Source organism: Lissotriton vulgaris, chromosome 3_1, assembly GCF_964263255.1.
Source record: "Lissotriton vulgaris chromosome 3_1, aLisVul1.2, whole genome shotgun sequence".
NCBI lineage: Eukaryota > Metazoa > Chordata > Amphibia > Caudata > Salamandridae > Lissotriton > Lissotriton vulgaris.
The window spans coordinates 1,378,340,661-1,378,357,786 of NC_141689.1; the positions used below are offsets into that span (position 1 = coordinate 1,378,340,661).

Genomic DNA, 17,126 nt, shown 5'->3' on the forward strand with positions numbered 1-17,126 from the left:
GTGCCTGGCCACCCTGCCAGATGAATTTCAGCAAGAGAGTCCTCAGTCTCCGGAAGAAATCCATCTCCATTGGTATGGGGAGGGCTTGGAAAAGGTATAGAAACCTAGGAAGGAGGACCATCTTGATGGCATAGATCCTGCCCAGCCAAGTAATGTATTTCGGCTTCCACCTATCTAGTTCCCCCCTGTACAGTCGACAACATAGGCGGAAAGTTCACCGCGAACAGGGAGCCAATAGAAGGTGTCAGTCGGAACCCCAAATAGAGCAGGGAGGCCGGTGCCCAAGCCAACGGCATAAGCGGTCGCAATCGCTCTAACTCGGCCGGTGGGAGTGTCAAGTTCAAGATATAAGATTTATCAAAATTAACTTTGAACCCGGCTACTTCTTCAAAGCTGGACAGCAGAGTTTGAATGTGCGGCAGAGATTGCGCCGGATCCCCCACAGAGAGTAGCACATCGTCCGCAAAAAGGGAGATTTTATGTTGTTCCCCCGGAAAGGGGAGTCCCTTTATCTGCTTCCGCTCACGCAGCGTAATGGCCAGAGGCTCGATGCTTAAGGCAAAGAGCAGAGGTGAAAGAGGGCAGCCCTGTCTCGTACCCTGGGAGTGAGCGAAGCTGGCGGAGCGATGTCCATTAACCATCACCCTGGAGCAAGGAGTGTTATAGTTCGCGCGAATCATGGTAATGAATTGGTGGGAGAATCCAAAGGCTTCCTGTGAGAAGTTGGCCTGATATGAAGTGCTCACTATTCTAGTGATCACTATGTATCAGTCCAAACAACCCTTATTGATGATTGGTTGAAGTCAACCGTAGACCAGCTATCCTAGTAGCGTGGACAAGAGTAGTCTTTAGGCTAAACTCTAGAGGGCGTGTTAAGCCAGCTGTTATACCATCACATATACCCCTTGAACACCAAGTGAAAGGACATCACACAAGTTGTTATGAAAATAAAGTGTATTTATTTAGAACACAACAACCCTGGACTCTTTATGAGGACAGGGTGCTAAGCACAATACAAAGCTCTTAAGAAAATACGCAAAGTTGCACAATTTACACAAATGCCCGAGGGGCACGAAAAACCATATACTCTAAAAGTGGAATGCGAAATTACTAGCAGGTAAGTACTACTCTAATAGGTTTTGGGATCGCTAGGACTTGACTACTGAACCTTCAGATTACTAGCAGGAGGCCTAGGGGGATCGGGTGCAGAGTGTGCACTCTCACGCGGGATGCGGAACAAAGTCTATGGTTGCTAGGAATTACAAAGTTAGTGTTATCGGACGAATCCGACTAGGTAGAGCTGAAACGAAAAAGGATCTGGACCCTTGGATAGTGAGGCTATGCTGGGGCACCGAAATGCCGAGTTTACCTAGCCCAGGGGCTGCGGCTGCATAGGTCTGAAAAGACGTTGGGAATCCTCGTGGCAGTCTATGGAGCCTGAAAGAAGAAGTTGCTGGCAGGGGACCAGTGATGAAGTCCGAAATGATCCAAGCCTGGATCGAAGATGGAAGACACCTGTAAGCAGAGGGGACCAAGTTCTGAATCACTAGCCAGTGATTAGGTGGGCACCAGGATGGCACCGGATGGAGTCACCTCGACCAGGTGAGTGGGCGACGCTGGGCTCTGCAGTCTCACGGACCAGGAGGCGTTGTCGGCGACCAGGATGGAGGTGCGAGCTGTCCCACGATGGTTGCTGCTGTCGACGTCGCTGGACCCAGGATTGGGGCAACAAGTCTTGGCAAATTCAAGCCCACGCGGTGGACTTAAAATGGCGTCTGCAGTGGACCAGGAGGGTCCGGGGTGCTCCTCTGTTGGAGGGGAGCAAGGGCCAGTCTGGAGCAACCAGACCAGCAGTGTTGATGTCGTCGTTCGTCGTCGGGAAGGCCACAAGCCAGCGGGCTAGTAGCCAGACAACGCGGTGAGCAGCAAAGAGCAGAAGGGCCCCACGCAGATCTGGTGGATGCTGGAGGGCTGAACTTCGGTGCTGGAGCTGCTCAGGGTTGGGGCTTCTCGGACCCCAAAGCACTCACTCGAGGATCCCTCGGCGGTCGTGCTGGATAAGCGCCGTGCAGTTCTGAAGATGGCCGGTCCCTCGAGGTCTCGTCACACCCACGGATCTCAGCTGAGCTGACGATGTGGGTAGAGGTCAGAGGTGCCAGGGAAGCCGGGTCTCGTCGTGCTGGTCAGTCGGATTCCTGAGGAAGGACGTGCAGCAAACCGCAGTGTTCTTAGGTGGTGCCCGCAGGTGCAGGGTGACTACTCCTTAGTCACAAGGGAGAAATCTTGAGAAGAAGTCGAGAGTTCCTTTCGTAGAAAGTAGTTTCAGGATTCAAAGATGATCTAATTTGGAAGGGGGCCCGCTCCTATCTTTATACTAGGAAAAGGGGCTGGCACGCGACTAGGTCCTGCCCATGGGTGGGACCAGGAAGGGGGGTGGTTACACCCCTCTCCCATGCCGGACTTTCCCCAGGTCAGGGGCTGGTGTGCCCCTGGAACTGGTTCTAGCCGGCCTATGCATAGTGAGCACCGGGGTGCCACTTGCAGTCACCTTCCTCTAAAGCCCTGCCTACCCAGGATACACAAAACCCTGTCTGGGATGGTGCTAGCACCGCCCCCGACAGGAAACTCTTTGTCCAAGCCTCCCTCGCTGGAAGGACTCCCAGCAGCAGGAGGTCAGACTTGTGTCTGTGGTGGCAGCATCCATTTTGTGATGCTGAGGCTTGAGTTAACTTTAACCGGGGTTCACAGTTACATACATGCCGTGTCCCTCTAGAAGGGTGGAATGCTAACCCCGTCACCAGAATTGGCGAGGGGTTAGTATTCCAATTCGTATGACACCTTACTCGACATGTTTTGATAAAGCGATACCAAAGATAGCATATAACCGCGAGGATTATAATGCACTTAAGAGTATATGGTATGCGTTATCATGGAACAGCTATTAGGACTTGGTTCCGCAAGCTGCAAACGGGCTCAGCTCATGCCAGAGCACCAGCTCACACGATTCCAAGCACTCTGCCTTCAGGATTGTCAAGGCCTGCCATAGGAGTGACTGATAGGAATACGGGTGTCCATTTTAGGGTTAGATATAGGTACACTATATCTAAAGCAAAGGGTGATTACACCACCTTGCCCCAGCTGTCGTACAGCCAGTTGTGTCAGATTTAGATGGCCAGCCTGGGGTGGCATAATACATGCTGCAGCCCCTGGTAGGCCCTGGGTACACCTATGCCCTGAGTTACAGGGTCTGATAAGGTGGCCCAGTACCAATTGGTTAATGCACCTAAGGTACACGTGTCAATTTAGTGAGAGAACAGCAAGGTTGTGAGTCTGATTAGCAGGCCCACAGCCAGAGAAGCCGTAAACCAGTGAAGCAAAAAGCAAAAATCTGGGGTGATCATAGGATTGCAGACACTACTCTCCTACACTTCCAAAGTACGGAACATGAAATTCCAGTCTACCCGATCAAAGGCCTTTTCCGCATCCAACCCCACCAGCACTGCTGGGAGACGGAACCTTGTGGCTTTCTCAATGAGGTGAATCACCCTCCTCAGGTTGTCGTGTGTTTGACGTCCCTTAATAAACCTTGATTGATCTGGGTGAATGATGGCCGGCATCAGGTCCCGAAGTCTACGCGCAAGAATAGCGGAGTATAGCTTAGCATCTATGTTGAGTAGAGCTATCGGGCGGTAGGACGAGCAGTGGGACAGGTCCTTCCCTGGTTTAGGAATCACGGAAATCATAGCCTCAGCCATGGAGCCCGTGGTCCGACCCACGACTGCCATTTAGTTGAAGAGGGGTACCAAAAATTCGCAGAGCTCCGTAGCAAAGGATTTGTAGAACAATGCCGTGTAGCCATCCGGACCGGGCGCTTTGTGGAGCTTCAGGTCCCTGATAGCCTCCAACACCTCCTCTCTAGAGATAGGGGCCGCGAGCAGTTCGTTCCACTCTTTCGACACCCGTGGAATGGGGAGGTCAGCCAGAAAGCGATCCTGAGCTGCTTGATTTAGGGAGTCACCCTTATAAAGTGTCTCATAGAACCGGCCAAAGAGGTTTGCCTTATCTGCATCACTGTGGTGTAGCGATCCCGAAGAGTCCAAGATGCCACCTATATACTCCCTTTCCCGTTTATCTCGGAGTTGACGAGCCAGATGTCTGCCTATTTTATTCCCCTGAGAGTAGGCGATGCGCCGAAGCCGAAGTAGGGTAAACTCCGCACGATTGGCATAGTGGGCCTTTAACTTACCCCGCACTGCAGTCAGTGGTCTCAGAGTGAGCTTAGAGGGTTAGCTTTGTGGGCCTGCTCTAAGGTAGCCAGTTCCGCCTCCAAACCCTCCCGCTCCTTCCTCCTCAACCTATTGAGGTTGGAGTTAAGGTGAAGGCACGTGCCCCTTATGGAGGCTTTACACACATCCCAGGTATTAAAGAGGGAGGTGTCCGACGCCGGATTGAGAGTCCGGAACTCCCCTATGGCCTTGCGCAGTTCCTTGCAGGAGATGTCATCCCTGACGAGCGCCGGTGGAGAATACCATTTCTTCACCCCGTCTCCCCCGGATGGCCAGTGTAGCCCTAGTACCAGCAAGCTATGGTCTGATACAGACAGAGGGAAAACGCTAGAGTCTCGGATATCCCTCTTAAGGGCCTGGCTCACAAAAATATGGTCGAGCCTGGAGTAGGAGTGATGAACATGGGAGAAGAACGTGTAGTCACGCGATTGGGGGTGTAGGAATCTCCAGCAATCAATCAAGCCAAGTTCACCAATCAGACCCTGATTCTCAGTGGAAAACACACCTGCACCCGCCCTCTGTGCCCGTGAGCTGTCTAGATCTTTGTCCCAAACCATATTAAAACCCCCCATAAGTACCATAAGGCCCTCGACAAAGTCCCCCGCCCTGTCTAACAGGTCTCGGAGAAAAGCATTCTGCCCCGAGTTGGGGACATACACCACCACAAACATACAGGTCACTCCACCGAGCACCCCCTTGACCATAAGCCACCTCCCCTCCTTGTCACAGCTAATCCCCAAAGGTTGGAAATGTAGGGACGCTCGGAAGAGAAGCGCTACTCCTCTATGTTTAGTGGATGCAGAGGACCTATAGATAAGCGGGAAATGCCTATGTCGCAGCCGGAGTTCATCTTTACGCGCCAGGTGGGTCTCCTGGAGTCCCACAATATCCAGGTGATGATCAGTAAGATATTTCCAAACGTTTTGGCGCTTCTGAGGGGAGTTCAGTCCCTTTACATTACATGTCCCAATACTGAGTGGCATAAGGGAAATTTAGAATCCACCCCTGTCTATTCAATGCGATTGCCTTCCCACTCCTCTATTGCCCAGGAAACAGACCTGCCTGGCTCCGCCCCCCCCTTCTCCACCGGGCCTACACAGAACCCCGTACCCCTCTCAGTGTCCGAGAACTCAAGCCCAGCAACAGCTTCCACCCAGTCAACAGTCCCACCCAGAGGCCCGACAACCAAGAGCACCAAGCACACCGAAGCAGTGAGAGAAAAACATACCATACACTCATTCCGGACGCCACCACCACCCAGTCCACCCAACCCCCTCCCGCCAAGCCCCCCACAACACACCCATTGCCCCTCCCCCCAAACCAAACCCAAACTCAAAAACAAACAGATATACTTAGCAGTCCCAACGAATAGTCCCAGATCGGTGCAGCGCACAGAGTAGTCACTGGGAAGGGGACAGGAGACTCCAGGTGGGACTCCCAAGGCCTCGGTCCGGGGTTTCTTCTCACAAAGTACCACCATACCCACGGAACCTGAGTACACGAGCCCCTCCGGCGCCCTCAGGCTATCAGCCCACAATTCAGGCCGCTCCGGAGCTCTGCTGTGAAGTCATCAACGTCGCTGAAGCGACGGAGGCCACCGCATCTCCCCTCTCCTGCAGGCTGGTTGCTCGGTCAGGCCGACCGCGATCTGACGCCGACCCCACTCTGTGCCAAGAGGAGGATCGATGCCGCCTCCTCGTCAAAGGGCTGCCCGCCCCTGAGGCCGGGGACTTATCCTCAATGCCCAGTAGCTCCTTCGCCACCTGCAGGGAGCGGATCTGTGCCAGCTTATTCTGCCACCGGAAAACTATGCGGAAGGGATGGCCCCATGAGTAAGGAATGTTGTGGTTCCGCAGAAAAGCCGTCACTGGCCTAAACTCCCGCCTTTTCTGAAGAGTCGTTGACGCCAAGTCCTGATAGAGCTGCGGGCGGTGTTCCCGGAACTGCAGAGTTGGAACGGCTCGCGCTTTTCTGAGGATTCTCTCCTTTAGCTGAAAATCATGGACACAAACTAGGATATCAGGGGGCGGCCCTCCGCCCCTCCGTGGTAGACCAACTCTGTGGACTCGACCCATCAGAATCTCATGTACATCCTCCTCGCCCAGGATCTGAAGGAACAGCTCCTGCACATAGCCACGTAGATCACCCGCTTCGCCATCCCACGGCACCGCTCGTATGCGAATGTTATTCCTACGAGAACGGTTCTCTAAGTCTTCTGCATGGGATTGCAAGTCCAAGTTCTGTTCTGTGAGCCTCAGCACGTCCTGCTGCAACTGGTGGACGTCGTTCGCCATGCGGAGATCGTGATCCTCCAGCGTGGCCACTCTCTCCCCAATTCCGTCCACGTCTCTCCGCACCTCCCGGAGATCAGACGTCAGTTGCGCTCGGAGGTCCGAGATATCCTCCTTAATGGACTTAAAGAGGTCAGTCATGAAAGCTTTGGTGACAGGAGCCTCATAGTCAGACTTTTTAGGAGAGGAGCTCGGGCCAGGGGATGCCGGCTGCTGGGTGTTCTTGGGCTGGCCGTCTTTACCGTTCTTCCCCTTGCGCAAAACAGTAGACTTTGCGGCCCCCTTTGACTTCCTGGGAGACACCACGGACGGCGCCCCCCCACAACAGGACAGAGTCTCGTCAAAGCCCCTGCCGCACGTCCTCGGCGTGTGCCCAGACTCCCAGTTGCTATCCCTGTCCGTCCCAGTGGGTCAGGCAGACCGGGTCCAGCGGATGCGGCCTCCGCAGCTCCAGCCCCCACACCAATACCAAGTGCGTTGTCGTACCACCAGTCGCAAGCTGCAAGAAGGTCGAAAGTCTAGGGGACCGACTTTCCCCTGAGGCGCACAATGCAAGCAGTCACCTCGACCAGCCAGGCCTCACTCCAATGATGATCACTCAGCTCCACCCTTCAGACCGGTCCCGCTCGCCCCCGTGCTCTAGCAGAGTCTCAACCCCTGAGCTGGAGGGGGGGGGGGGAGAGAAACCAAACTTGTCCCAAAAGTCTTCTCTGTGGTGCCAGCCGCTCTCACCTGGGGCAGATGTCTGTCCTCACGGCCCCCTTAATGCCTGGGTCAGCGCTCCTTGCGCACACGCTGCTCGCACCGGCTCCCTACTGCAGCGTTGCTCAATTCCTGGGGGCCAAGTGCTCGCTTTGCCTCGTGTCATTGCCCCAACCACCAGCAATCGGGCCGGACCGACCAGGCGCGCGCGCGGGCCCAAGCATGAGGCCAAAGCTCTCACCACCTCGGTCTCGCCTCTTCACACTCCTTTAGGGGTCGTCCGCACTCCCCCGGGGGCCGTCCCAGCGCCAAACCACAGTACAGGCCGCCGTGTGGCCGCGCGGGTCCCAGAAGCAGCGCAGTCCGCCTTCCGAGCTAGGCCGCAAGCCACGGCCTCAAGCAGTCCACTGGCCGCGCTTCAGCTCCACCGGCTCGCGGGCGATAAGCCCCGCCACCTCCCTGGGATCAAGGGTCACGGCGATTACCGGGCACTTCCTCGCCGCCGCTGGGTCCCTGCAGCACCCTACTACCGTGTCCAAGTGCTCTCGCCAGCCTCCGGTCGCCAAACACCTCCAGGACCCTCCGGCCTGCCGCCCTGCTCCACAGCTCGCAGCGCCGCACAGGCCACGGGTACCGCTGCCGGCTCCGGCACCGCGATCACGGGCTCAGGCACCGTCGGGGATCGCACCACTGCCGGCCACCGCTCCAAGAAGACACCGGAGCGACCTAAAAGCCCAGGGGGACGCCCGGGGCTGATGCTGGACAAGGCTTTGTAGGGCCCGGCGCCGGAGGGGACTAGAATCACGTCCTACTCCGTCGCCATCTTGGCCACGCCCCAGTTTTGAAATTTTTAAAGAGGTAACCCCTTTTTCTTATTTTTTGTGCTTTTAAGCTTATTCCAGTTTGCAGTGGAAACCAGTGTGAAACCCATGGCTGATCTAGAAAATCTCTAGATTTCTGAATAGTAGATAACATTCTGAATTCAGCCAGGGGTATTGTGTACCTCCTTCAAGGTTTTCCAAAAGGTTAAATTAAAGAAATATTGAAAAGTAGTAGGAAAAAACGCTATTTGTGACAACGTTTTTATCTGAAACTTTGTCACAATGAGAAAAAGCAATATATCATTACTTCCTCTAGACCCTTCAGTTTGTGGAGATATGGAGGGTGTTTGGTTTTTCAAGAAATTGTGGTCCCCACGGTCAACAACTGAGCTGTACCATACAATGGTTTTTCACTGTGTAAGGAGTATAGACGATGTCATGTGGCAACATATGTAGAGTCAAAAATTAGTATCAAGGAAATATATGCATTTCTGAAATGGTGAGAAGATATGGAGTTTAGGAGAAGGGACTATTTGTACATCTCTGAACTAGTGGGAATCCATACTAGCATGTGATTCAGAGGGAATTTTTCAAAATATCTTCTTTCTTACTCACTAGCTTACAATTTAAAGACACAAATGCAGCAAACTCAATTGGTAATAAAAAATGTTCTACTATTCTATGCTCTCACACGTCTTCCGATAAAAAGGGTACCTCACTTGTGTGGGTAGGTCTTGTGCACGTGAAAGGAAACTGGCTAAAATGCAACATGTACGCATCAAATTTTCCACAGAAAACTGACACTTTTTGCACAGTGTGTAGCTCAGGAGTTTGGATTCTACCTCAACTAGAACCTATGGAAACCTAGCAAACCTGCACATTTCTTTAAACTAGATAACTGGAGGAATCTAGGTTGGGGTGACTTGTGTGGCTCTCACCTAGTTCTGTTCACCCTGAATCCCTAGCAAACCTCAAACTATGACAAAATTAAAAACTATTTCTGCGATGGAAAGATCTGGAATCTGCGAGAACCACAAACTTCCTTCCATCCTGCATCACCCCAAGTCACCGGATGTAAGATTTACTTACCTTCGGGTAACAATGTATCTGGTAGAGACGATTCTAGCCGCAGATTCCTTCACGTAGAATTATCCCCAGGAGTGAGAGTGTACCCGGAAAATGTTCTTGGCCAGCATCCCTGCGCGCCAGCATCAGGTGACTCCACCCAGGCGTTGTCCGCATACGTGACGTCAGCGAGGTCACATACGTCCCACCCCGGGGCGCCTACGTTAGTTTTCTTCGGAAAAAGTTTCAGCGCCACAACGTAACAGACAAAACTGAGATTATAGGAAGAGTGTGCGAAAGAGCAGAAAAAGGAATGGTGAGGAACAACACCATAAAGAGCAGTGCCAAGCACTGAAGTACCCAAAGACAAGGAACAGAATAAAGAACAGAGCTTAGCCATGAGCGGCAACCCTGCCAGTACGGAGACAGGGGCCGAGTCCAAAGACAGGACGAGGAACCCCATCCCCCCAGGCAAAGGGAAACCTCCGCCAGCAGAAGACCACCAACCCCAAGGGGGGTGCAGGAAAAGAAGAGAAGAGAAGAGGATAGCCTGTCTTCACCCAGCAGAGGAAACCAGGCAAGGCGAAAGGAGGCCAAACACCCCACGGCATGTGAGGCAACAAAACCTCCGCCCAAGGCCAAGGAAAGGAAAGGAGAACCGGAGGAGAAAAGCAACCTAGAGGCTCCAAGGAGAAGAGGCAGAGCAAAGGCAATCCCAGACAGGACGGCGCCATCAGCAATAAGCAGGCGGACGCCGAAAGGGTAACTCAAGGTCACCCAAGAAGAACCGTCCAACGCCCCACTGTGAGGGTGGAGAGTCCTGTGGTGTGATATGTAATGGTTCTAATGTTGGAGAATGTGGTGGAGGTGTAGGGGAAGATAGTTGAAGAGGAGGAGTAAAATTGTTAGTACAGACATTCTTCTTAAAAGAAAACTTATAATTTATTTACTCGGACTCAGGTTTGTGTTTGTGAGGCAGTTTGGTAAGAAGATGTCAGGATTAATGAAAAGTTCCTTTTTGTTTTTAGGATCAGATTTGGAAGGTGGGAAGTCGAAAATCAGATCTTGTGGCTTGGAAGGAGCATCTTTTGGTTTCGGCATCGACTACTTCGGTGCTGGGATAGAATGACCTTTCGGTGCTGAAGATTTCGGTGTCGAGTGTTCCGGCTCCAAGCAGTCTTTGGCTTTAAGCTCGAAGGTTTCGGCTCAGACACAGCCTTTGTCCAACTCGATCCTGAGCCCATGAAGATGTGTTTAGGTGCCGAGCTGGGAGGCGGGCATCATAAACTTTGTCTCGGTGCTGACCTTGGCCTAGAGGCAGAGGTGGAACTGATGAGGTTAGACCTGATGGCCTTCCACAAGTCTTCAGATCGAAATAAAAATTTTCTTCGACCAACATGATACGCAGAGAAGTGGGATACGCGTACAAAACTATACCGATGAGGGTAGAGCGGATTGCGCACCAAGGGAAACCTGAAGAATGGTTTTGAACTGGAGCGCAGCAATACACGTCTGAACCAGATGGCAGAAAAAAAAAAACAAACAATGGAGTCGATCCCCATGCACACTATCAGCGAAAGGAGGAGTCGCCTTACCTCGTGATTGGAGAGAAGACTTCGAAGAAAAACAACTTGAAAACATCCGGACCCAACACTAGATGGATGGAGTATACACAGCATGTGACCTACAGCTCACATGCCTTGAACAGTACTTTCTACCACTGATTCGCAAGTTTATTTATCGTTGAGGATACTCAAGTTAGTTTTGATACGTGGAAACCACTGTAATCTTATGAGGAATGCATGATGTAACAATGAAATGCTCTGCAATAGAGCGGCATAGAGCTCATAAAAATTCGGAACCAGTTACATCCTGTTTCAAGCCCAGGTATGAGTGCAGAATTCTTATCACCCGTTTGCGTTCACAAAATAGAAGTAGATGGCAGCAGTTTGTGCCTTAATTTTGTTCAATTTATCAGCAGTTTACAACATAGAACACCACTGACTAATACTCTGCCTGTCGACTTTGGAGTAGAGGAACAGGTAACAGTTTTAATCTATGACTTAGGCTTCTATTCTACAATCTTTTCAAAAAGGCCATAAGGAAACCTTGTGACGAGTTTGTAACAGTTCTGCTATTTCAACATTACCGCTTAATTACCATGTGCAACTGTTAGGGTACCAGCTACAAAGTTTATGGTAGCCATTTCTTCAAGTAAGCAGATTCCACCCAAATTATTCTAAGGTTGGGAAAAGCGCTCCAAAATTCATCACCTCTGCATAGAAATTCCTGCTCGATTATGTTTAAATGGTGAATGAAGACATTATGAAGTTGAGTCCCAACAAAATAGTGGTGTTAATGACCACTGTTTATCTCCCTGATGTAACTCCATTGACTCTCCTTACTGGCCCCTCCCCATCTTCAAAACCAGCTGCATCATTAATAAAACTATCAAGAGCAGCACACCCCTGCTTATCTTGCAGACAAGCTCACCATCTTTGGTGATCTCAACACACCTGCAGGCAAATCCTATCAGACTGCAGTCTAAGAAGTTTAAAAGAGCAAAATAAAAACAAGACTGCAGGCCTTTTTCATCGATGCACAGAGGATCTGGAGCAACCTGCCAGTATCCATCAGGATCGACCCACCGATGCTCAAATTTAAGAAAGAGTTGACGACTCACCTCTTTCAGAAATATTACATCACAATGCATTAACCACCCTCAAACCAGCTCCACTTACTTGTTAACTTTATACTGATCTTTAACCATGTACAGTGCTCTGATACTATTGGTTAGGCTTGCGCTAGCTAAAGAAAAACCATATACACACACATGCATACCATTATGATCATCTGGCAGACATCAATGGGAGAACAACTAAAACAGACTCCCAAAGTGAGAGGCCTGGGTATAATACTGAATGTCAAGATTACATTGATTACCTAGTTTCATAAGATTACAAGCAGTTGCATCTACCACTGAAACATATATCATTCCAGCCTTTTGAATACCGAGCCAATGATGCAGATTGCTTTCCAGAGTCAAAGACTAAGGCAATGGTGTATATTTCCATCTTGGTTTCTCATTTAAGGATACTTCCTGAGAACAAAGGACATAAAATTGTGCAAGATGACTGCTCTTAGAACTCTGCTAATATGATCAAGCATTGCAGGCACTCAAATCCCTACAAAGGTTACCAATGGATGAAAACATCTTATGCAAATCAAATGTTTGGTTCACAAGATTCTGTTACTGTGCACGCCACAGTTTCTAATCAAGCCAATCGATATAATAACTAATGACCATGAGGAAATTGGAATATGAATAGGTTACATTTGATGTCTGTGCAGTCAGAATATATTTGAACAGCAACTGGAATTCCAAGTCATTGACACATACTGGTAGCTGATCACTACACATTCACTCAGGCCATTAGGGCAGCAATCAGCAACTAGCATTACTTTTGTCTGGTTGCAATTATGTTTCTTTTCCTTCCATTTCAGCACTAAATGTCAGTAAATGTGAATAGTATCTGTGGTCAGGCATGTATGAAGTGCCAACTAAACCATTGGGAGTACTGGAGACACAGTTGGCACCACACAGACTGCGTATGTCAGAGGTTTATTTGCCCCATAGTTAAGACACATGAAATTCAAGCAAAAAGGATAATACAACACATTTAGAATTTTCTTAGTAAAAAGGTTAGAAATTCATAAAGTAAATTCCGTAATACATGCCCGTTTATGCTGTTTTTCAAGTCTTGCTTTTGTGTCTTCTAGTTCTCTTTGGATTTTCTGTACATGCTTGTTCATCTTCCGAATTGTAGAATGCAGTATTTCCCAAACATACAGCCTAAGAAAACACAAATTCACAAATCAGTAATCTCAGATTCAAATTATTGGACAAGTTACTTACCTGTGTAACAATATATCTGTAAGAGACATTAGTTAGTGATAGATCCCTTACCTTAGAATATCCCCAGGAGTCAGATTGGATCCGCAAAGTTTTTGTCAGCAGTATCCCTGTGCGTCGGAAGGTAGTGCTGTGTGGCTCTGCGTCCGTCGCTGGCGTTGTAGGGCACAGAGATGACGTCACGGAGACTACTTAGGCGCCACCCATGCGCACTGACGTCAGTTCTGTACACAACTTTCTGCGCCAGAAACGCAGAGACATGCAAGAAACGGACCACTGGTGCCATGAAACTAGGGCCCTGAAAGGGATGACCTTAACCCTAGAAATCAGTTCGCAGAACGGGGGGGATGGGTGGGAAGGTAAGGAATCTATCACTAACTAATGTCTCTTACAGAGATATCTTTACACAAGTAACTTGTGTATCTGAAAGAGACACATAAGTGATAGATTCCTTACCTTAGAATAGATACCCCAGCAATACCAACCCCGGTGAAGTGTCTGAACTAAGATCACACCAGAAAGTCCCAGAGAACAGAAAGGCCGAAGAAGCCATCTCTCCGGACTTGGCTATCCAGGCAGTAGTGCTTGGTAAAAGTGTGCAGCAAGGCCCACGTAGCTGCCTTACAGATGTCCTGCAAGGGAACACCTCTTCCCAAAGCAGTAGCGGCTGCCGTTGCCATGGCAGAATGGGCACGCAGCCCCACAGGAGGCTCCTTCATAGCCAACGAGGAGCAGGCTTTGATGCACAGAACGACCCACCGAGAGATGGTCCGTTTGTGCATAGCCTGACTTTTTTTGGTACCCAAGAAAACAACAAAAAGTTGGTCATCCACACGCAACTGTTGTGTACGCTTCAGATAGAACGAGAGAGCACATTTTGGGTCCAGACAGTGGAGCCTCTTCCTCTTTTGAAGGATGCAGAGGCGGAAAGAAGGTGGCAAAGTGATGGTCTGCCTGATGTGGACGGGCTTGACAACTTTTGGCAAAAAAGAAGGACAAGTCCTTAAAACTACTTTGTCCGGACGAAGCGAGACAAAAGGAGGTTTAGAAGAAATAGCCTGGAGCTCACTCACTCTTCTGGCAGAGGTGATAGCACTAGGAAAGCAGAGTGAGAAGACGTTAGGGACAGTTATGAAGGTAGATCAAGACAAGATTTAAGTCCCATTGAGGCATTATGAAAGGCACATGAGGAAACGTGTGTGTAATGCCTTCCAGGAAGCAATTAACAACCGGGGACTTAAAAAGAGAAGGCTGATCTAGAAGCCGTAGAAAGGCGGAAATGGCCGGGAGATACCCTTTGAAAGTGCCCAGAGCAGAGCCCTACTGAGCCAAAGAGAGAAGGAACAGAAGGACCTTGGAAAGAGGGCATAAAGGGGATCCCCAGCCTTTGCTGTGCACCATGCCACAAATTTGTTCCACCTGCAGGCGTATACCATCTTAGTGGAGGGCCGCCTGGCTGCCAGAATAATATCACAGACTTCGGAAGGAAGGACGAAAGCTGCCAACTGTCGCCAATCAATCTACACCCATGGACGAGGAGGCTGGACAGGTTCGGCTGGAGGACAGTCCCCGGCTTCTGCAATAGAAGATCCTCCCGAAGAGGCAGTCGGATCGGGGGTTCGATCGCCATGCTGAGTAGCTCGGGATACCAGTATCTTCGTGCCCAATTCGGAGCCACAAGGATGACTTGGGCCCTGTCGTGCCGAATCTTCTTCAGCAGTCTGGGCAGAAGTGGTATAGGAGGAAAGGCGTACAACAGACCGCAGCTCTATTCGTGACGAAAAGCGTAGCCGAGCGAGTGCCGCCTTGGAAATTCTAACACGCAGAACGAATATGCTACTTACCAGTATGCATCTGTTCTTGGCATATAGGGCTGCTGACATTCATATCTGTGCATAGATCGCCGCCTAGTGTTGGGTCCGGATGATTGCACATTGTTGTCCTGGAAGAGTCTTCGAAGTATCACGAGATAGGTGGCTCCTCCCCTGGACTACAGTGCGCATGGGCATCGACTCCATCCTCAGATTGTTTTTAGCCATTGTGGCCAAGATGGAGTGAAACTCAGTGAATGATGACCATGCTAGAAGTATATGTGAATTCTGCAGCTGCTACAGGCGCCGGGGAGGAGGGCGGGCGATATGAATGTCAGCAGCCCTACATGCCAAGAACAGATGCATACTGGTAAGTAGCATATTCGGTTCGAGGCATGTGGGCTGCTGAATTCATATCTGTGCATAGAATACATAGCAGTCCCTCCATTAACGGCGGCCGCCCGTGCCAGCTGCAGCAGTATGGAAAAGTGTTTTGAGAACAGCCTGCCCTACAGCTGCCTGCTGTTTGGAGTGCACATCAACACAATAATGCTTTGTAAATGTGTGTGTGGTAGACCATGGGGCTGCTCTACATATGTCTTCCAAAGGAATGTTTCCAAGGAATGCCATAGAGGCCCCCAACTTTCTGGTGGAGTGGGCCCTTGGTGGAATGGTGAGTACGTTTTGCTTTCAGATAGCAGATCTGGATACATTTAACGATCCACCTAGCAAAACCAGCCTTGGAAATAGGGTTACCTTTGTGGTGTGGTGCAAAGGCGACAAAGAGTTGCTTAGTCTTCCTAAAATCCTTGGTCCTATCGATGTAATACATTAGGGCCCTTTTGACGTCAAGGGTGTGGAGCATCCGCTCCGCCAATGACTCAGGATTTTGGAAGAAAACAGGCAATTCAATTGTTTGGTTAATATGGAATTGAGACACTAACTTAGGAAGGAATTTAGGGTTAGTGCGAAGCACCACCCTGTTAGAATGAATTTGAATAAATGGCTCTTGGATAGTTAGTGCTTGGAGCTCACTAACTCGTCGCAGTGATGTAATCGCTATGAGGAAAGCCACTTTCCATGTCAAGAATTGAATCTCGCAGGAATGCAGTGGTTCATAGGGAGGACCCATGAGCCGGGTGAGGAAAACATTGAGGTTCCACTCCGGAGCTGGTGGAGTCCGCGGAGGAATGACTCGTTTGAGTCCCTCCAGAAAGGCCTTAATGGCAGGCACCCTGAAAAGGGAGAGGTGTTGCCTGTTCTGTAGATAAGCGGCCATTGCGGACAGATGTATGCGAATGGAAGCATAGGCTAGATTACATTTGTACAGATGGAAAAGGTAACAAATGATATTCTGAATAGACGCATCTAGCGGGTTAATGTTGTGGTCTGCACAATAAATGACAAACAGCTACCATTTTGCCGCATAGCATGCTCTGGTGGTAGGCTTCCTCGCCTCCCAAATGATGTCCATACAGTCAGAAGGCAAGTGCAGGTAGCCAAATTCTAAGACTTCAGGAGCCAGATCGCCAGGTTGAGCTGTTGCGGATCTGGATGCTGAATGTCGCCATGGCTCTGCGTCAGAAGGCTGGGTGTGAGACGTAGCCTCTGATGCGGTACCACGGACAGTTCCAGAAACGTGGTGTACCATGGTTGGCGAGCCCACGTAGGAGCAACCAGGATGAGAGTCATCGAGTGCTGCCTGAGCTTGCGTGCCACCAGCGGTATCAGAGGTGCTGGGGGAAAAGCGTACGCAAATTTGCCTGACCAGTTCATCCATATCGCATTGCCCTGCGATTGTGGGAACCTGGCGGCGAAGCTTTGGCATTTTGCGTTCTCCCTTGCGCGAACAGGTCTATCTCTGGATGACCCCACCTTTGGAAGTACTGTTGGAGTACTGATGGATGTATCTCCCACTCGTGCATTTGGTGGCTGTGCCTGCTGAGCAGGTCCGCCATCAGATCGTCTTTGCCCGGGAGGTGTTCCGCCATGAGGAAGATGTTCCTCTGAATGGCCCACTTCCACATGCTCTGAGCCAGGTGAGACAGCTGCCGAGAGTGTGTTCCTCCCTGCTTTTGAATGTTGTACATGGCTGTCATGTTGTCTGTCCGGATCAACACAACCTTGTTGCACAGATGTACTTTGAAGGCTTTGAGTGCCATGAAGATTGCCATCAGTTCGAGAACATTGATGTGCATCTTCCGTTGCTGTTGCGTCCATAGTCCCTGCACCGTGTA

The 17,126-nt window shown here is 50.4% G+C and overlaps 1 protein-coding gene across 1 annotated transcript in view; it reads right to left on the bottom strand.

Moving 5' to 3' along the window:
• The window catches only part of NCBP1 (nuclear cap binding protein subunit 1), a 729,105-nt gene that overhangs the window by 175,418 nt on the left and 536,561 nt on the right, over positions 1 to 17,126 (bottom strand). Inside the window, exon 20 of the mRNA XM_086961848.1 lies at positions 12,904 to 13,018. Coding sequence (XP_086817974.1) covers positions 12,904 to 13,018 — 115 coding nt within the window. The remainder of the gene's footprint in view (positions 1 to 12,903; positions 13,019 to 17,126) is intronic.